At 38.1% G+C, this 22,347-nt stretch overlaps 1 protein-coding gene across 1 annotated transcript in view; it reads right to left on the bottom strand.

The window, feature by feature from the left end:
- The window catches only part of RNF217 (ring finger protein 217), a 168,240-nt gene that overhangs the window by 75,393 nt on the left and 70,500 nt on the right, over nt 1–22,347 (bottom strand). Inside the window, exon 4 of the mRNA XM_004674103.1 lies at nt 21,555–22,343. Coding sequence (XP_004674160.1) covers nt 21,555–22,343 — 789 coding nt within the window. The remainder of the gene's footprint in view (nt 1–21,554; nt 22,344–22,347) is intronic.

Genomic DNA, 22,347 nt, shown 5'->3' with positions numbered 1-22,347 from the left:
AAAAAGTTCTTATCATCACCACAAGGCTATGAAAAGGCAGAAAAGCAGAACAGATTAAGAAAGAATTAAGGATGATGGCACAATGATAAGTGTTGGTAGCATTTACACATAAGAGAAGGCCATGAGAAGAATCTGACATTTCAGCAAGAACTCGAAGCAGACAATATAGCCAGGTAAATGGCTGGAGAAGAAATGTACCTACTGAGAGTTAGTAGCTACTTCAAAGGTCATAATGTGAGCTAGGCTTGATGTGAATGAGGAATGGCGGAGTCCCAGGAATTGAATCTTAGTGAGCCATGACAAGAAATGGAGTCAGAAAGGTTAGAAACAGGTATGAAAGAGTGGGTAGTGGAGGGTCATGAATCATGTATATCTATGAACCTCTATGAAACTTTGATCTTTACAGTGAGAAACTATGGGAAAGGAGTAACATTTCAAATCTTACATTTTTACATGATCCTTCTGACATCACTCTTGAGACCAATCTAAAAGGACACTGGGATAGAAGCAAAAGGAATAGACAAGGTCTTATTTCTGAATTCCTGGTCAGAAATGACAGTGGTTAACAGGGGTAGCAGAAAAAACAGTGAGAAGTGGATGGAATCTTGTATATACATTAGAGATAACAAATATGAAATTTATGAAAGGAGTGAGAAAGAGAAAAATCAAAATTTACTGCAAAGAAACTATTTTTTTTCTTCATAATACCAGTTATGCTAAAAGAATACTCATCAACTGAGAGGGAAAACTATGGGTGGAGCAGGATGAAGGAAATATAGAGTGGGGTTTGGACATGTTAAATTTTAGATGTTTATTACAAATCCAAGTACAGACCAATCACACACATAGATAAAGCAGTGTGGAGCTCAATGGATACTCTATGCTGGAGATATAATTAGAAAACTAATGGAACATAGATGATATTGTCTAGAAACAGGATAAGATAATAAAGGCAATAAACAGGAAAGACCAAGACTATATATATATATTAAAGGTTAAAAAGCAACTCAGATAGTGGAATTGAAAAAAAAATCCTAAAAGCAATATTCAATGTAGAAAGAAGAAAATCAAGAGTATGTCCTTGAAGTGATGTGAAGGAAGTGTTTCAAAAGAGAACGACCTATTGTGTCAAATTCTGTTGAGAAATCAAGCCATATAAAAGCAAAAAATGACCATCAGATTAAGCAATATAAAGGTCAATGGTGACCTTTACAAGAGCAGTTGCAGGGAAGAGGCAGAGGCAAAGCTTGACAGAAGTGTGTTCAATAGATAATGAAAAGAAAAATAAGAGACAAGAAAATAGACAACTTTTGCAAAGAATTCGATTAAAAGGAGAGCAAAGTAATACTAGTTATAAAGAAAAGTGGGGTTATATCAAGGTTTTTGTTTATTTTTTAAAAGAAAAAGCAGAAGCAGTTGAATTTCATGCTGAAGAGAAAATCCAATAAAGGGAAAAATCAATGACATTTCAGGTCAGAGTTTAGCAAACTATTTGATCTATGGGCCAAGTCTGGATGGTTAACTGTTGTGTACATCCCATGAGACAAGAATGATTTCCACATTTCTAAATGGTTAAAGAGAAAAAAAAATCAAAGACAAAGACTATTTCATGAAAAATGAAAATCATATTGAATTTAAATTTCAGTGTCCACAAAGCATTCAGTGTCTACTTTAACATATACTAGAGTATAGCTATGTTCATCATTTATGCTTCCTCACCCATGACTACTGTTGCTCAAACAGGTAGAGTTGAGTTTGTTGTGTACAGACTGTATGTGATATTTTCACTGATTCCTATTGTTGCTCAGTACAACATGAATCACACCGACACAATTAGAACTTGGTGGTATTTCAAGTGCTATGTGGATACCAGTACAATACTCTTATTACCAATAATAATGTCTAACAATGAAGATAAAATAGACTTCAAGTATTACACTTTGAGGTCACAGTGGATGTGTGCATTAATTATTGAATTAAAAGGCAAAACATTTTGTTTCTTTTTTCATAATGCCAGTTATGCTAAAAGAATATTAACCAACCTCATTATACTTAAAATATTCTCTATTTATAGGAAAACAACTGTTATTTAAAAAACCAGGACATTTCAAATATAGTACAACCTGAAGTAGAATCTATTAACATGTGTTACAACTGATGGTAAAAATGTATATAAAATGCTTAATTTGACAAATTTATAAAGATATTATACATTATAACTAGCATAGATCTACATGTGCTAGTTAGTTGATATGAATGCTTGGCAATATTTATCTAAGTAAAAAGACATTTTAAGGATAAAATACATTAAATCTTAATACAGTTCAGCACTGACACATACATATTTGTAATTAATACTGATAGGAAACATCTAATTTTGAACCCCATTAAGCAAAACATTAACTCAAAAGAATACTCCTTTTTACTAAATCTGTATTACAAACGTTACACTACTAGTATTATATATATATATATTTAAAGATTTATTTATTGTACATACAGTACTGGGGTACAGGCCAGAGGCTCAGGGGCGGGGAGAGGCTTCACCAGAGACAGAGTGGGGAGCAGAACAGGCAGATCGACGAAGTACACTGCTGATGGGAGCAGTGGGCGGGTCAGGAGAGGTCTGCCACGCCATGTGGTCACCTCCGGGGCAGGTGGGGATCGAACTCATGCTGAAGTGGCTTTAGCTTCTCAGTGCAGTGCTTTAACCTGCTGCGTCACCAGGGAGGGCCACTAGTATTATATTTTTAATACTAGTTAATACAACTTATTTTTCATATTGAAATTTATTTTTCTGGTAGTAAATTCCTACACAGTACTCTTGATTTTGCCTGTTGGAATATAAAACCTAAAATATTTACTATCTGGTCCTATACTGAAAATAGTTGAAAACCCATGATTAATACCCATGAAGAGATAGATACAAAAAAAATTGTTTTTTTGTAAGAAAGAAAAGAAAGCTGTTGCACCAGTGGAGTAACCTCAGACTTTTTAAAAATACATTTTAAATGATTATGCACAATTACTAACATGAAGATAAGACATAAAAGTAATTAAAACAGATTAAAGGCTGGGAAATGGAATCAATGATAGAAGACATACAAGTAGTATTTTTGTGAAAATCTGGAGGACTGTTGAGATCAGCATTTGAAAATATCACAGGAAGTCTGTCACCTCTTGATTGTCCCTCTCTTCCTCCAAGCACCAAATTGCATCTTTCTCAATGTGCAAAAACTCCATCATGCAAATAACTAAAAACAAGGTTACAAAAAATAAGGTGTTTATAGAAAATAGAAATTTTTGGTCTTGTACATAGATTTAAGTTTAAGATTAATACCAGTTTGGCAGTAAAGACAGATGCATATCACCCTTGAAAGAGAAATTGAGAAATATAATTTGAATTGTGTTCCTTTCATGGGATAATCATTTCTACCTTTATAATTGACCTAGAATTCATTTCAAAAGGCAATAATAGAATTCAAAACAGAGGGACATACTTTTAATCCACTCATGTCCTTGGGCATTTGTTTCTATAACCGGTAATGAATACAGGAGTGCATTTATCTCTTTGAATTAGTATTTTTGCCTTATAATAGATACTTAGGAGTGGGACTGCTGGAAAATATGGTGAATCTAATAATAATAATCTAAGAAACCTCCATACTGCTTTCCATACGACCTGCCTAAATTCCCATCAACAGTGTAGAAAGTTTTTCCATTTTCTCCACATCCTCACTATGGCTTCTTTCTGGGCTTTTCCATAGGGTCATTCTCATAGGTGAAAGGTGGTATCTCACTGTGTGTTTCACTAGAATTTCCCTGATGATAAGTGATGATGAATGTGGCTGTTGGCCATCCATATGTTTGTTATCTTTGGAGAAGTGTCTAGTTAGTTCTTCTGCCCATTTTTTTGATTGGGTTATTTTCTTTCGGTTAAGTTGTTTTACTTCAGTAATACTCCCTCCCACTCTGAAGAGTATCACTTTGTTTTTTTTTATTATTAAAGATTTATTTATTTGTTCATACAGAACTGGAATACAGGCCAGAGGTGCAGGAGTGGTAAGAGGATTCACGAGAGACAGAGTGGGGAGCAGAACAGGCAGAACGACCAAGAAAACTGCTGAAGGGAGCAGCTGACAGGTCAGGAGAGGTCTCTCACCATGTGGATCACCTCAGGGCAGGTGGGGATCGAACTCGTGCTGAAGAGGCTTTAGCTTCTTAGTGCTGTGCTTTAACCAGCTGCACCACCAGGGAGGGCCCTCACTTTGTTTTAATGGTAGTTTCTTTCCATGTGTGAAAACTTTTTAATTTGATATAGTCACATTTTCTTATGTTCTTTTGTTTCCCTTACTGTTAGAAACAAATTCACAAAGGGGGCTGCTGGGAAGGGGGTGGAGTAAGTTATTCTGAAGAGCCTTTAATAGGAATGATGGTCACGGACTCAGTCTCTTGTTCATCACAGCAGCTATGACAGGCAGCCACACTATTCGGTAATAGGCCTTCATAACCCCCTCACAGGGCAGGGGTAGACCCTGACCTTAACAGTGGGGGACCTCTATTACACCCTGCTGGCTCCTACAGTAGCTGAAATTCCCCCTCACATTACCCTCTTGGTTAGTAGCATTAGTCAGTAATTGGTGACTAAAATTGTGGCAAGTTTTTAGGCCTTAATGGCCCCACTTTGGGTCAACCAATTTGGCTAAGTACACCCCCACAGGGGATAGGTAACTTTGGGTGTCCCACTGGAAAACTATTATCCTTTCTTCTCTCTCTATGCATATTAATACTATTAAAGTTATTTTCTTTTAAAGATCTTATATACTAAGAATATGCTTGTCTTTATGTAACAGATGGGAGAATCCATTTAGAGCATGCAAATTTGGGGGTCCCAGGGAGCTGCTTACTTCAGTCTACACGCTAACAATCTCTTTACATAAATCTATTACTAGGAAATAGCTTTCATAGGTAGCTATCTACTTCAAATCAGATGACTGCTAAGGCCCTTTCCAGAATTTCGAAGTTTAGACACATATCCATCAAAACACCACTTAGCTCAAATTTATACTCATCCTGCCCATACTTCATCCACCACCACAGTTCCATAATTTTTGTATCTTCCTCTGTGTTAAGTAGACTGTATATTCAGGGCTCTAGCCCATACCTTGGGTTATAATGAAAAACAAGTAATCAGCAGAATTTGCTATCCCTGACCTCCAGAGTGCCTGATTAGCTCATCCACATGGATTCTGATGCCATATTAACATAGTTTAGCAAAAACAAGGCAGGTTGAGGAAAGAAAAATAATTCAGTTAAGGAAGTTATCAGGAAAGCAAAGATAAACGATTTAAATTCTACCTTCATAACTGAAAATACGTAAGAGTAGGTCTTCCTAGGAGAGGACATGTCAGAGGGTAGTTTAAATATAAGTACCCAAGAGCAATGTCCAATCTTCAGAACCTCCCCTGAAAGAAACCTTTAGCCAAAATGACATATGTGGGGGCAGCAAATTTTTTAATAACTTTAAATTTTCTCAAACTGTTTTAAAGTCATAAAAATCCTTCTAGTTACTACTCAGTGTTTGAGACTGTTCATATTATCCAAGTTGATTGCTGAAGTTGTTACATAGTAATGCTCCTTTACTGTTTTTAGACACTGTTGGATAATTTATTTTTATCTAGTGGTGTAATATGGTAAGAGAACTGGAAACCTGTGATGATACAAACATATAGGATCTATAGTTTAAATCAAAATTCAATGATAGCTGAGGTTTTCTTAAAAAGAAATGATAGTGACATTTTATTACCTCAAATGAAATATTGCCAGGTTTATTATTGATAACAGAGTGCAATTAGAAGAACCACTTCAGGATTCTATTAAATAAACAAATGCAAGTATGGGAGAGAAGAAAAACTCAGTTACTTCACAATAAACTCAACAAAGCAAATCTTTGTTTAAGTAGTCATTTTATCAGTGTACGCTTACTAAAAACAAAGGACAGCTACAATCAAAATAAAACACCCTTTGTATAGTCAAGCCATGACCCTAAGCCTTTTCCATTAAAGGTAAAGGAAGTGGAACTGACACCAAAAGAGAACACTGTTACAAAAACAAGAATTAGAAGAGGTGAATATGAATAATTAGACAGGAATTAACTGAGGAAATAATGACAATCAACCAAAACAATTTTAAAGAGTAAGGACAAGAAGCACTAAGTAAAATTACTAAAAATATCTAATAACTTCTTTTCAGAAGTGGAGGGTAACCTGTAAGACTTTTGTTATCTGTGGGAAGGGGAAGATGTGAGTTTATTTGTTTTAAATAATGACGAAAGCAAACCTCTAAGCAGAAATTGAACAAAGACTAAAGACAGCAAATGGCAACAAAAATATTAGGTAGCATAGGCTAGTTTAACTTCTTTTAATAAAGTGATTCTGACAATCAATAAAGGAACAACTAATCAGACGATGTTTTCATATTTTTCAATCAGTGACTTTTTAACAATGCCTCTGGAAACAATTAAAATCAATCAAACAAGGCCCTCCCTGGTGGCGCAGTGGGTTAAAGCACAGCACTGAGAAGCTAAAGCCACTTCCACATGAGTTCGATTCCCGCCCCAGGAGGTGACCACATGGTGCCACAGAACTCTCTGGCCCACCCGCTGCTCCCCTTAGCAGTGTACTTCGTCGATCTGCCTGTTCTGCTCCCCACTCTGTCTCTGGTGAATGCTCTCACTACCACTGCACCTCTGGCCTGTACTCCACTTCTGTATGTACAATAAATCTTTAAAAAAAATCAGGCAAACAAACCCATTTTAGACAGGTAAAATGTGAGCAGGAATAAAGCTGAAAAGGTAAATCCTATGCTGTTTGAAAGACTAAGACTGCAGCTGGAATGTTGAGTCACACACAGCACACAAGGTCTTTAAGGACTGAATGATAAAACCCTAGTAAATGAATGGACAAGAGACAGAACCACCTCTACTGCTTGCACACCAGAGCAAACCATCCTCATCGGTGCTCTGACTCCTGCTCTTGCAAACCCACTGCTCTTGCAAACCCACTGATTCCTGCTCCCCAAACCCAGACTTGCTTGACTTCAAGACCTTCAGATTACACTCTACACTGAAACCTCATCAGTTTAAAGCATTAATTATCACCTTATGGCTTTACTAAATTTCCAATGACTTCCTATCACAGTTGGAATAAAGTGGATCTGACCCACTCTACTTTTGTGAGCCGTTTCCAAAGAGGAATCCCTCTCTTGCTGTTTTTGAAACAATTAACTGTGATCCATCTGCCTAGGTGTTCTGCTTTGTGCTGAGGTCTCTGTCCTGTTGACTGGAGCTCACCATTCAGCACTCACATTTTTTTTTTTTTTTATTAAAAAGTTTATTTTTACATAATTTTTCACATTTTTTTTTTTATCTCAATTGTAATCCCCATGGGTTTCCCATCACCAAATCACCCCTGTGCCACCACCATAGTCCCGTGCATTTCCCTCCCTTCCCCCCCCCCCGTTTTTGATCCCATTCCCCACTCCACCCCCACATAATGTCTCTGGTCTATGGTTGTTCATTATTTTTGTTATTTTCTCGCCTGGTCCATTATACTCCTGCTATGAGTGAAACCATCCGGTATTTTTCTTTCTCTTTCTGGCTTATCTCACTAAGCATGATCTTTTCCAGCTCCATCCAAGTTGCTGCAAAAGACATGTGTTTCTCTTTTTTGGTTGCTGAGTAATATTCCATTGTATATATGTACCACATCTTTCTAATCCAGTCATCTACTTTTGGGCATTTGGGCTGCTTCCATGTTTTTCCAATTGTAAATAAAGCAGCAATAAACATGGGGGTACAAGTATCTTTTTCAATCAGTGTTTTTGTGTCTTTTGGGTAGATACCTAGGAGTGGGATTGCTGGGTCATAGGGAAGCTCCATGTTTAGCAGTTTGAGGAACCTCCAAACAGTTTTCCATAGTGGTTGTACTAGTTTGCATTCCCACCAGCAATGCAGGAGAGTTCCTTTTTCTCCACATCCTCGCCAACATTTGTTGTTGCTAGTTGTTTGAAGATGTGCCATTCTCACTGGGGTGAGGTGGTATCTCATTGTGGTTTTAATTTGCATCTCCCTTATTACGAGTGATGTTGAACATTTTTTCATATGCCTGTTGGCCATCTGCATTTCCTCTTTGGAGAAGTGTCTTTTTAGCTCTACTGCCCATTTTTTGATGGGGTTGTTTACTTCATTTTTGTTGAGTTTCATCAGTTCTCCGTATATTTTTGTGATCAGTCCTTTATCGCTACTTTTGTGTGAGAAAATGTTTTCCCAATTAGTGATCTTTCTGTTTGTTTTTAGTAATGTCTCTTTTGCTGTACAGAAGCTCTTTAACTTGATATAGTCCCATCTATTTATCTTTGCCTTCACTATTGTGTCAGCACTCACTTTTTTTACCTGTATTTACCATGCTATGTTTGCCCCCCTCTAGGTATCACCTGCATACCATCCCTCCGTATTTCCACAAGTAAGTGTGTAGTGCTTGCTCATGCCACCCACTTAGAGATGTCCCCTTCCTGTCTCTGCTCCACCCTGTGCAGCAATAGCCTCTTTTAGGTACAGCCAAGTTCCAACTTGTTCTACTCCCATAAACAAACAGTACCAGTTAATCAATAATTAACTTCAACCAACTGAGTTCCAAGCAGTCACTAATCTTTGCCTGAACAGTTTATTTTTTACTTACTGAATTTCTAAACTTGCTAAGATGATGGATCATAGACTACTTTGTTGGAAAACACTGCCTCTTCTTACACTGATGAGCAGAGTGTTAAAGCAAATATTCTGTGCTCAGACAGTTGTTAAAAATAGAATAAGAATACTAATGAGCTCCTCCCATCCTCTTTGATTTTCTTAAACCAACTGAACATTACAGAACAAATTTCTATAGTTTCATCATAGTGAAAGAAAAGAAAGTACTGGTCACCGCAAGAATTCTCTACACAAAAATCTTGCAACCACTAAATTATCTATTAGACTATGAGTTTCAATTTGGTTTTTCAGAAAGAGTGATGAAATTAACAGGAATTCCTCCACTTTGTCTCAGCTCCACCTTATGATCAGAAGCACACATTTTATGTTATGACTGGGCAGGGTTAAGGATAGTTTATGGCCACTGACCAGACTGTCATTAAGGATACTGTCTACTTGACCTTGGCCTCAATAGCACCCTGCGCAAATCAACAGGACTCTGTCCAATCCATCTAGTTTATAACAAGTCAAAAGATTATTAGAAGTAAATAATCCACAAATTCCAAGGATTTTTTAACCATTTAAACATTATTAATTATATAAAAACATATTACTAAATTAATAAAATGGTTAATAATCATGACAGTAAAGTATTAGAATTGGCTTTAAAAATTTAGTTCAGCATTTAGCATAGGCCTCTGAGGTTTGGTTTGATTTATTTTGATACATTGTTTGTATAACTATCATACTGAGGGGAAAATACCCTCTTCATACAGAGATAGATACAAGAAATACATTGTTGCCCATGCTTACTAAAACATTATACCTGTTCCTTCTACCAATTATTCTGAGACTATTGCTGAATTCAGATACTTGCATGTTCCCTAGTGTGCATCAACTATTCTTGCTACTAAAGAGATAAACCTTTAGCAAATGACTTTAAAACTTTCTGAAGCAATGCATTTGCTTTTCAAGTAGAACATAGTTGTTTTCTGAATTTTTAAATTTTAAACTAGTAGAAATGAAAAAGCAAAACCATATTTGAACAGAATTTTTCAGAAATCCTGAAATCTAGAAAAAAATGAAGTACTGAGGAAAATACTATCTTTTTAAGTATTTTTCTTTCCTTCCAACTTTCCCTCTAAGCTCTCTTTCCATCCTAAAGATAATGCCTCAATGACTCATAAAGTCACTCTACAAAACTAATAAAAAAGAAGTTAAGCCCAGGAATAACTGTTTTGGTTGAATTAATCTATAAATGAATACATAAATAAATATGTTTACCTGGAAATGAATATACTTAGTTTTACAAATCAAGAGCACCAAATACCCACTTGTGAGGCACAGATAGTAACTGTGGGACCTGTACACATGCATGTACACACACACATACACACACAATTTTAACATAAATGTCAACATACTGGATACATAGAATATTTACCCTGGGGAGACTCTTAGTTTCAATATTTCTTTCACAAATATTCATAGGAAGAAAAAATAAAAACATAAGGCTTGGGAAAAACTGTAAGGTTAAAAGTTAATCTAGTTAAAAGTAGGATTAAATGACAACTTTTGGAATTACACCTGTCATTTTCAACCAAGGGCATATCTTACAGGAGAAAAAACCCCTGCTCTCTAAACAACTATAGAAAGTCACTTTCTACATACACCAAGATTGTATGTTCCTATAAAAAGGCTACAGAAAAATGAGACTATACCTTAGATAGACCTGATTTCATCTAACAGTTCTACTTAAACTAATAATGAACTATAAACATTAGAAAAATGACATTGTGAAAAGAAACAAAATGCTTGTGAAATATCATAAACAACTGTCTTATTTTACCTGTGTTATATTGTTAAGCAACTGGAGGAAAAGTTGTGGCGATTTAACTTGCCCATACACAACTCAGCACTAATGAGCTTCAGGAACAGTGGCTATGGCCAATAATCATGTGAGGAAATAAGGCAAGAATCTACACCACAAAAAGGGAAGTAATTTGCTAGGTAACCTATAATTAGCCTTTGAATCTTGCAGCAGAGAATATTACTGAGGCAAATAGTTTAGGAAGATTTAAAAAGGGATTAGTCATTCACATGAATGAATTAAGCCCAGAATTCTGTTACCTGAGCTAAGGAGCGGGGCTAATGGTTGAGAGGAAACAATATATCCCCTTCATTTTAGGGTACATGATCTTCAATGCAAAGAGATTTCTGAATACAACATATGGAAATTTAATGGTTAATATTTTAGAGGACACTAGCCAAATAACATCACCAGGCAAACTAGAACATCACAAATGACAAATACCTGAGTAGGCCAACTGAACAAAGACTAACTAGGATGGTTAAGTCTAAGTTGTCATTAACTTCTATATAGAATATACCTTGGTTACAAGGAATATATGTGTTATATGATCTCTTTATATAGAAAAATACTCATTTTTTTCAAAGAATATTTTAATCCTATTAAGTTTCTATATGATGGAAAGAAAATTTTAAGTGATGATTACAATAAGAATAATTAGAAGATAATCCTGACTAAGATATTTCAATTATAATGGAATTATCTAAAATATTTTACTTTAAGAGAAGAGCTTTTATGTAAATTTTGATTAAAATTTAGTAAAGCTCTAAGAGTAAATTAACCAAAGATAAAGCACAAAAAGCAACTTTCAATTATATTAACCACTCGATATGAGCTGGAAATACTGAGTTGTCAGAAAAGTCATGACGCATTTTTGTCTCCAGAACAGAAAAAATATGACTCTTCAGACAGTCCAATAATTGATTGTTAAGAGAGCAGCTAATTTTTAAAAAATAATAATATAGTAGTTTATTTTTACATCATTTTGTGTATTTTTTCATCTCAGTTGTAATCCCCGTGGGCTTCCCATCCCCAAATCACCCATGTGCCATCACCATAGTTCAGTGCATTTCCCTCCCACCACTGTTTTTGATCCCATTCCCCACTTCACCCACATAAAATGTCTCTGGTATACAGCTGTTGATTATTATTATTATTATTATTTTCTCGCCTGGTCCGTTATACTCCTGCTGTAAGTGAAACCATCCAGTATTTCTCCTTTTCTTTCTGGATAGCAACTAATTTTAAAAAAATTAATATTCAGGCTCAAAATCTTGACCATTGAATTTCCCAGTATTTCTGATTGTTGTGTCAAGTGGTGGTATTAAACGATGGCTCCCAATGTTCTGAACCTTCAAAAAATAGCTGGAATCTGTCTGTCCCTTGAATCTGGACAGACTTGTGACTGCCTTGTACAAGTAATGCTGAAGTGACTTTCTCAGTCAGGATAGAGAAGATCATGTGGCTTCTGCATGGCTCCCTTGAGACTGGCTCTGGGGAAGGCTGGCCTCCATCTGAGAAGCCCACTGCTGCTGGCTACCATGCAAGCAGGACACAAGCAGCCTCGCCTATAGACAGTGGCAGCTGGGCTCCTTGACAACAGTCAACCTCAGCTGCCAACCAAGTAAGCTGACTTCTCACAACAACTGCATGAGAACCCCCAAGTGTGATTTGACCAGCTGAGCCCTTCCCAAATTCCTGACCAACGTGTCATGATCAAAATAAAATGTCTGTCTTAGGCTGTTAGTTCTGGAGGAATTTGTTATGTAGCAAACATAATAACGAGAATAGGCTTTATAATTGAAGAACTACCTCAGTGATAGAGGGGATGCCAGGGTAAAGAATTAGATCACAACATTCCATTGCATTCAAAATTTAAATATATTGTGGAATAAGATATAAAAAATTCAGGTTCAAATATTTACATTACTAGTGTTACCAACCTAAACATAATCTACTTTCAATCACTGCACAAAGGCTTTTAATAAATATTTATGGAATACCTACCCTTTTCTGGGCTCTGCAAGGAGCTAGTTAGGAAAGCTGCACACTCTGAAAGTAGGAGGGGGGCAGATGATTAATCAAATATCAAATTGTCATATAAACACACAATTGCGGCCCTCCCTGGTGGCGCAGCGGGTTAAAGCACTGCACTGAGAATCTAAAGCTGCTTCCTCATGAGTTCGATTCCCGCCTGCCCCGGAGGTGACCACATGGTGTGGCAGACCTCTCCTGACCTGCCCGCTGCTCCCCTCAGCAGTGTACTTCGTCGATCTGCCTGTTCTGTTCCCCACTCTGTCTCTGGTGAAGCCCCTCACCGCCCCTGAGCCTCTGGCCTGTATCCCAGTTCTGTATGCACAAATAAATAAATCTTTAAAAAAAAAAAAAACACAATTGCAAAAGGGGGAAATACAACATTGACAGAGGAAAAGATCATCTAAAAGCATGCACAGCAGGACTGATTCATTCTGGAGACCTAAAGAAGTCTGAGATCTGCTGGATGAGGAGAAATAAAAGAGTACATTTGACTGAAGAGTAGTGAGCTGGAGTGACAGAGAAGGGAGTGAAGAGGAACAATAGAAACTAAAGTTTATCAGCAGTATTATAAACTGGGATCTTTAGGTGCAAGCAACAGGAACTTCTAATGTGTTTTTAGGCCAAATTATGAAACATCATGGTGGCACTTTGAACATTCACATATTGACAACAACACCAGCCTCTGAAGAGATCTGGGCTAGAATGAAGATTTGGAAGTGAAGAGCATATAAGTGTTACCTAATACCAAAGTGGATAAAAGGGTCCCACTAGTAGTGAGAAGAGAGCAGGTTTAGAATAAGACACAAATACTAAGAGATAGTTATATAAGGAGGTTCAAATGGACACAAAAGGCGTGATCAGTGCTAAGAAGAAAATTAGAGGGTATACAACCATTGAAATGGATAAACCAAACCATCACTATTCTAAACTCCAAATTCCTCTTGATTTTCTTATATGCAAATGAGGTTGAGTTTGCTAGAAATCCTTCTGTATTTGGACAAGAACTTTCCACTTCCTCAAAACATGCAATTATATTTTGTCTCCTTTTGGAATTGGAAGTACTGTGATCTTGCAAAAACACAAAAACAAACTTGAAGGAAAAGTAAACATTATTTACTGTATATATTATGCTTTTAAAGACCGTAAAAAGGTCATAAGTTTTAGAGGCAAATAGACCTGATTTTAAATCTCATTTTTGCAAATGCTTTACTACATGATTAGGACAAGTCATTTTAATCTATCAAACCCTGTGGTTCTTCATATAACATTCTATCACATACAGCATAGAAAGACAGCTGTTCCTGTCTTCTTGAACCCACTCTAGTCAAAAAGCCAACCCCACCTGTGCCAATGAAAACAACACTGTTCACTGCTACAAATATCTTCCTTGTTGGGAAATTCAATGGTCATTTTTAACACTCATGCTGCCGAAAGTATCAGAAACATAGATAGTACTCCTTTCTTTTAAAACTCTTGGTTTGGCATCCGGATAACTACTTTACTTTGGGTATGACTGATTCATTCATTCCTTCGCAGACTCCTTGCGGTTATTTCATATTTTCAGCCTTTGTATTTTTTTTAAATTTTTCACATAATTCTTCATTTTGTGCATTTTTTCATCTCAGTTGTAATCCCCGTGGACCACCAATTCACCCATGTGCCATCACCATAGTCCTGTGCGATCTTCCTACCCCAGTTTTGACCATATTTCCCTCTGCACCCCTGTAAAATGTCTCTGGTTTATTGTTGTTCATTGTTTTTTGTTTTTATTTTATTACAATTGCTTTTTTTGTTTCCTGCCTCCATATTTGTAAGCACTGATGTTCTGCACTCAAACCTCTAATCTTTCTTTTCTATCTACTATTGCTTCCAAAGTGACCTGATCTAGTTGCATGGTTTATATTATCAAGATGCTACAGACACTCAAATCCTCTTCTGAAATCCAAACACGAACTGCCTATCAAGATTCCCTCATGTGTCTAAAAAACTTTTAACTTTCCACGATCACTTAATTTTACACTAAACCAAGACCTCCTATGATACCTCTCATTAAATAGAATATTCTAAATTGCTTGGACTCAAATGCTGAGTTATCCTAGATTCTCTTACTCTTATTCCATACCCAATCAACAGCAAATTCTGTCAGCTCAATCATCACAGTATATTAAAAATCCCACCTGTTCAAAACATATCTACCTCTAACAGCTAGTCTCAACTATGTCATCACTCCTCTGGATCACTGCTATGGTCTTACTAACTGATCTTTTTACTTCTACCTTTGACTTCTACAGTGCATTTTCCACAAAGAGCTAGAGTAATCTCTTTTAAAGATTAAGTCACATCTGGCTAGCTTAATATCTTCTTATAGCTTTTCATCTTACTCAGAGGAAATGTAAATTCCTGATGGCCTTAAAGCCCTATCTGACCGGCTTTCTGTGCTCCTGTGGTGTTCTTATTGCTCCCAACCTCGTTTCCTATGCTTCGGTCATGAGGATTTCCTTGGCATCCCTGGAACACCCCCAAGCGCGCTGCTATCTTGGAACCCTGTATGTGCTACTCCCTTGAGACACCCTCACAGGATGCTCTTTCACTGCCATCATGAACATCTCTGCTTGAAAGTCACCTTTTAAAACAAACCCTCCCTAACAATTCTCTTCAAACTATAAAAATATAAAGATCTCTCAGCACAGCATTTCTTATTACCTGTCTCTGAGTCTCTATAACTTATTATCCATTAATATCCTAAATAATTTATTTTGTGCTTTTCTCCTGCCTTCCCTAATCTAGTGTATAAATTCCATATAGCCAATTAAACTGTTTCAGTCCTGTTTCCTATACCTACAAACACTGATGGAAAGTAACAAATATTTAATATACAATTGAATTATAATTTAATAGTAAAATATGAAAAAAATTCTTAGAATACAGATATTCAATAATAGTTTATTGTTATTACTTTTAGAAACTTAAACATTCAAGTGTAGTTATCCAAAAATTGATGGGGTAATTAGTACTGATAAAGTTGAAAATGAATTATATAATTCTAGGAATTATTTACCTATAATGACTAGGTAATAAAGAGACCTATAGCTCTTTATATTAAGATAGAATTTGTTTTGGAAGCTTTATTTATCACATAAACTTTTTTCTAACAAAAATTTGAACAAGTGATTTTTCAAGACACTTTAAAAATTTAGTTTACTGTTGTGAATGATCCAAAACTTACTTAGCAAAATGTTTCAGATAAACACATTCTGAGAGGAACAAGATATTCTCTAATATATAATTTCCAACAATGAGAAAATATGTGCATTAAGAAATAAATAATAAATCTATTATCTGTGTAAAGAATAACAGGAGAAATTTTAAAGTGCTTCCCAAAAGGTTAGCTGGTATTACAGATTTGGTTTAACAATACCCTCCTGGGGAGGCTCCCTCATGGCCCAAGGGGTTAAGTCTTAGCACTATGAAGTTATCAGCAGCCACTGCAGTGCGAATTTAATCCCTGGTAAGGGAGCTGACCAACAGGCATAGCAGACCTCTCCTGTCTTGCCTGCTCTCCCCTCAGCAGTGTATTTCAGTACATCTGCCTGTTCTGCTACCCTCTCTGGTGAACCCTCTCATCCACCCTGCATGCCAGCTTTTTATACATAAATAAATAAATAAATCTTTTAAGAAATATGCTCCCAGAAAGGAAGGAGAAGACAGAAGAGACATATAGCTCTATGGCAACTTAAAGAAAAATTTACTTATAATGCCAGATAAAGCAGGGAATAAAACCAAGCCCTAAGATGACTCCTTGAGGGCACTCATACATGAATAGTCACTCATGGTACTTGACAAATAGGCATGTCTGAATGTATTTTACAAATGAATGTATGTTAAATGCATAGTGTTCACTAATAAGTGGAAAAGATAATTGTAAGAAATTACTACTCTGGAGATCTATCTACATTGCCCATCACAAACTCTGAATAAAAAGCTAAGAGCGAAAAAAAAGATAAAATTTTAAAGATAAAATTTTAAATGTTTTCCTTTTCTGTTTCTTTTATCAGGAAAAAAGGGAGAGCCTTCAAGTATAGAAGCTGAGCTCTATTTTAGGAGAAAAAAAATCACCACTTTGAAGGTTTCAGTTGTCACACTAGGCTAGTGGTCATGTTATTTGAGATCTGCCACAGAGCACAGTACAGAAGAGGGTTCCTCTTTGCAGCCTCTGTGTAGGAAAAGACAGGAAGGAAAAGAAATACCCAGGTGGTACACAGACCAGGTTCTGCTGACCCAGGGTAATTCTTCACAGGGGATTCCTCTTCAGAAATTAAAAGCCAGTTAAAATCAGATTATGAATAGTGGAGGGGGGGATTATTAGAGGAACGAAGAAGTTATTAAGGAGACAGAAGTTGACAATAAAAGGCTTTAGTCAGTAAGGCGTAAAAGCCAATGTCACCAAACCCCCTAGATATACACACAGGGCCGCACACATACAACTTCTAGATACAAAAGAATAAGCATACATATGATTTAACTCTCGCTTTTTAAATCTGTGGAGTGATTTAACAGCTTTCAGTCTTATATTCCTACTCACATTTTCAGGACTACCAAAATCACACCTAGCATGACAGAATCTGTAAATTCACCTGTGTGAAGACAACTGTGTTCAAACTCCATACTGAATGTGATAGTTTCTAAAAATATACAGGTTTCTTTAAGGTTTAAAGGATAAAAAAGTAGGTTTACACTTTTACCCACAAAGGTCTGGATGACTCAGAGTTTAATAATAGGATGCACAGCTTTCACCCCTAGGTCACTGATTCTAGGGTAACTGTAGTTGATAGTCATTTTAGGACATTAAAATCCAGCAGCTGTTTTGTTCACAATCTGTGAACAATCTGCGTTGCTTGTCTCTATTAATACTTATTTGACAGGTGTACACATTCCAACTCATATGCATCTGCCAATTGCTAGCACTTTGAAGAAGAGTGATGAAAGCCACACCAGCTGCTACCTTTAGAAAGCCCTTAGTGTGCCCAATTTCTCCTTTCCTTATCTGAAGTACTAAATACTAATACCTCACATTACTATTTATTTTACTATCTAAAATAACATCATAAAGGAATGCTACTGTGGAGGATTTCTGAAATGAGTACAACAGCATCCTATAAAATAAAGAAAGCAGCAGATAACCTTTTCTCCTAGGAAAGCATGCCGAAGGCCAGCTACCTAAGGTTAACATTTGAAATGGCTTAGCAACCTGTGGGTGCCTGCAGACAGCCCTGGAATTGTGTGCTTTACCACAGTCATCCGTGCACATTAAGGGTCACTGGGGAACAGAACTCTAAACTGTATGGATCGGAGATTTACATACGCAGGCAACATAAACCAGTGTTACTTCTACTACCTCTACCATGGTGCTCTATAGCCTTAAAGCTACCACCTCTGTCATGTCAAAGATTTATAAGCTATCAATTCAAGCCATCACCATGGCAATGTGAAACTGGATTATACCCAATGTACTCTAAGGTCACTCCATTAAGAAAGTTCTCTATTTCCCCAGTAACAGCAATCACTGGAAAAAAATTATGTTTAGAGAAATAAAACTATTATTTTTAAACCATAGTACAGAGGCATTTAAGTCACTAGCTAATCTTTACTGAATTAATGATAACACCTCATCATCATGCTTTGGCACATACTCAGTGCATGCCACTCATGCCCTGAAATAAGATTTATCAACTAGAAATCTACCTTCCTACTTTCCAGGTTCACAATGACCTTCTTTCAACGAACTCAGCATGTTCTTCTTTCAGAAAAATATTAACTAGGCAATATCCCAACTCACATTTAATAAGCACCTTAATGTTTGTATAAAATGCTTATTAGCTCTGCTTTTAGAATTTTAATTGTACAAATAAGTTCGCATGAAAATTAGACTGCTTGATTTTTTTAGGTGTTGTTAAATTATGCACTATTTGGCACAAACTCAAAGTAATGGTGAAAAAAGTCATTACTTCAATTTTATAATTTTATTTCAAATGATCTTAAAAACACTGCAAGTTCAGGTTTGACAGATTTGCTTCTGTCAAACCCATGGATTCTTATAAAATAAGGGGATAAAGCACTTACTATACCTTTTTTGGTCTAGTTCAGAAAGGCATAAACATAAACAAGCAGACTGATTTTGTTTTGCCTTAAAACTGGTGGGTCAATGTAGATAGGAGCCTACAATCCATTTCAATGATGAAGAAATTAAGACACAAGAGAGGTTAAATGACATGGAAACACAAACCCAGTATAAGGGATCTTAGAATTAATATCTGATCACAAGTCTTATTATTTTATCAAATTGAAAGAACTGTCATTTTTGTACCAGCTAAAAGTCTGTATAAAACCTCTTTAATTCTAATTTTGATAACAAACAGCAAATCTATCACTTCTGTCTGCTTTAATGTTTTATCTCTATCGTAAGTATCAAGAAGTACAAAGTCGGATTTAGGGCCCAAGCAGAACACCACTTCATAACCAGGGTTTCTGGCAGTAATCTCTTCCTCTCTGTCACTCAGCTCTTCATAAATTCGATCTCTAGTAGCTAAATGTGTTATATGCTTGACAATGTTCTGGGTGTTAAAGATACAGTAGTGAACAAATCTTGTAAAAATCCCTGTCTTCAGGAAAGTGCTTTTATGTAAGAAAGGGCATGTTAGTGCAATGGAGAAAATAAAAGCAGGACAGGATACTGGGTGGGTGGGGGTGAGGTTTAACCTTAAAAAGGGTTGTCAGAGACTTATAGGTGACATTCGCATAAGGTTCTGAGAGGAAGAAGGGGAGGAGTCAGCAAGGAAAAAGACTGGTGTCAGGTGGTGAACCCAGCATAAGAACAAATACAAAACCCTTGAGGTGTTAAAATGAACAATGATGTAAATGTATAAGTAAATAAATACAAATTTTTAAAAATAATAAAAAATAAAAAAATATGCCAAAAAAAAAAAGCCCTGAGTAGAAACATGCCTGGCCTGCATGACTCATCTTTTTGTTGTTATTATTTCAATAAAATGTATTTTTTATTGAAAATTGTGTCAAATACTTTGGAAGAGCAGGAATCATAAATCATACAACCATAAATACTACAAATGAGCTTCAGACTCTATGTCGCTTCAGATACTATGTCACTTCAGAGGAGTTTGGGGGAAGTTGTGCTTTACAAAGACACTTGATTCACCTTGTCGCCCTCTCACTCCCTGTTCCTCGTCTTCTCCACTAGAAATCAAAACAGTGACTTTGGAAAACTAATTTTGGGAGGTAAAAAAGAAAAAAATCTCTGGGGAAGAGGCCAATATTATGGAAATCAAAGATAAGGCAGAATGCCTCAAACCACAATGACCACCTCCCTGGAATTTCTAAGCCCACTTTATTTGTATCCAGCATTGTAGTGCTGCCTGGCACTGTTACTCTCTTTGATCTTCCTGTGCTACTCGTACATTTCTTGCCTACACATATGCTCTCACAGTGACTCCTCTGGAGCAAGGCCCTTATCTTGGGAATGTCTGAATCCCATCATTGGGCTCTGCACATGTACCAATATCTGTTTGATGGTGATGTCACAGACACTACCACAGACATTCCTCCTGTTTTAAGTATCTGTTTGTGGATAAAGCATGAATGAGCTATCATAGACTCTCACAGGCCTTTGGATAATCTCAACCGTCCTGGCCAAGTTACTGTTTGTGTAACATTCCATTCTGTTTAAGTTTCCCTTGCATTTGCAGTTGGGTACAGAGCATACTTTCAGTCTAGACACAAACATGGATTAGCCACAAAACAGAGGGAACCATACTGTGTGGAGCCTAGCTCAGTTCACTTCAGCTGATAATACTAAGCACTATCATGGAAAGGGAACTCACCATGAAACCACAAGACACTGTCCAGAGTACAGCAAGACAGACAGACACATAAGGAACAACTGCAGTGCACATAAGATACACAGAAGCATTATGAACATAGATAGGCAGTGGCCTGGAGGGTGAGTAAGGCTTTGGGGAAGAGTTGGCACCTGAACAGCCAGGGTTTTGAAAGATGAATAGGCCTGGGACAATCAGACACAGGATCAAAGGGCACTTGGGATTGTGCAAAACACTGGCTGAAACATAACAGACTGAAACTGCTGGAAGAAGACATGCACCACCAGTGAGAGAGAGCTGGTCCATTGCACTCAAGCTTTCCAAGAAAAAAACAAGTTTTCAAATCAGGAGCTGAGGAGGAAAGTTTCACCAGGGCTTGTTTTGCAAAACCTCTTAGCCTCACTTTGTTTTGTTCTTTCTGTTTTGTTCTCTCTGAAAGTACTGTGCTGGCTGAAAACCTCTCTGAGAAAAAAGTGCATCAGCTTTTCCTTGGAAAAGAAAACTGAAAAGTAGGTGAGGGCCAAGGACTACATACTTTTTAAATTTATCCTCCCGTTAAAGATATGAAGGTGTGTGGGTGCTGATTTCGCCTCACCTACTCAATACTTAATTGTTTTCTGCCCACTGGTTATTATTTTCTGAGATGCCAGGCCCATGAGGCACTATCAGTGCCCCCCCCTCTTTGGGCTAACTCCAGTGTGCAATCCAATGAAAAAAATAAGCAGAGGGCAAGTGAAACCTTGTTCCTTCCAGGCTTCCAAAGCCTGATGCTCATGCAGTTAAATTCCAGTCAAATTAACCAGTAAGGACAAAATATACTGAAATAACAGAACTAGGACAACAACCGAGAAACGAGAAATTGAAAGAACCCCCACCTCCACCCCTCCCACCCCCTCCCCCGTAGGAGTCTCAAAGCCCCTTCCTGTGAGGGAGCTGGCACGCAGGACTAGTCCGCCAGGGCTTTGGAAGGCTGAATGGGGAGCAGAGGGGGCTACAGAGAGGGTGAAGTTACCTGGGAGCTCAGGTAGACTTTGAGGCACTCCTCGCACACGGCCTTCTTGCAGCAGGGCAAGGGCTTGATAGGCTTGTCTTCCAGGCACACCCGGCACATCAGCACCATGAGGGGCGCATAAGGATCCCCTACCCCACCCAGGCCAGAGTAGGGTGGAGCTCCCAACAGGCTGGGCACGGAGAAAGGCTCCGGGGCCAGGTAGAACTCCAGCTCGATGCTGCTGCCGTCGGGGGCGAGGGGGTCCGTGGGGAGGGGCAGCCGGGGGCTCGGAAAGGAGGTGGGGGTGTCGGGAGGGTTCGTCACCGGCGGAACCCGAGGTGGCGACGCGGTCGGCGAGATCTGCTCCGCCGGGGGGCCGTCTGGCAGGTCGTTCTCCACGCAGTACACGGAGCACAAGACTTGTCTCTGGGCGGGGGGCAGGCGCCGCGGACCCAGCACGTCCAGGACCAGTGCGTCCGGGGCCCCGACGCCGACTCTGGGCTCCGGCTCGTCGCGGGCGGGAGCCTCCGGTAGTTCATCCCTTCCCTCGCTTCGGTCTCCGGCTTCCTCCTCTTCCGCTTCCAGCTGCTCTTGCAAAGTCTGAGGGTTGAGGGGTCCGGCGAGTGCCAGTCCCGCGGGCTGCCCTCGGGTTCGGCTCCGTCTCCAGCCCGAGCTCCCCGAGGTCTTCGGGGACTCGGGGGAGCTCGTGTCCGCGCAGCCCGAGTCGCTTCCGTGGCCACCGCCGCTCGGCTCCCCGGAGGCGGCGCTCAGCCCCGGAGCCCCAGCGCTGTCCCCTCGCGGCCGCGAGGGCTCG

This window comes from Condylura cristata, unplaced genomic scaffold (genome assembly GCF_000260355.1).
Source record: "Condylura cristata isolate star-nosed mole 26May11 unplaced genomic scaffold, ConCri1.0 scaffold00001, whole genome shotgun sequence".
NCBI lineage: Eukaryota > Metazoa > Chordata > Mammalia > Eulipotyphla > Talpidae > Condylura > Condylura cristata.
The sequence above is the reverse complement of the archived record's forward strand: the minus strand, read 5'-3'. Positions and strand labels throughout refer to the sequence as shown.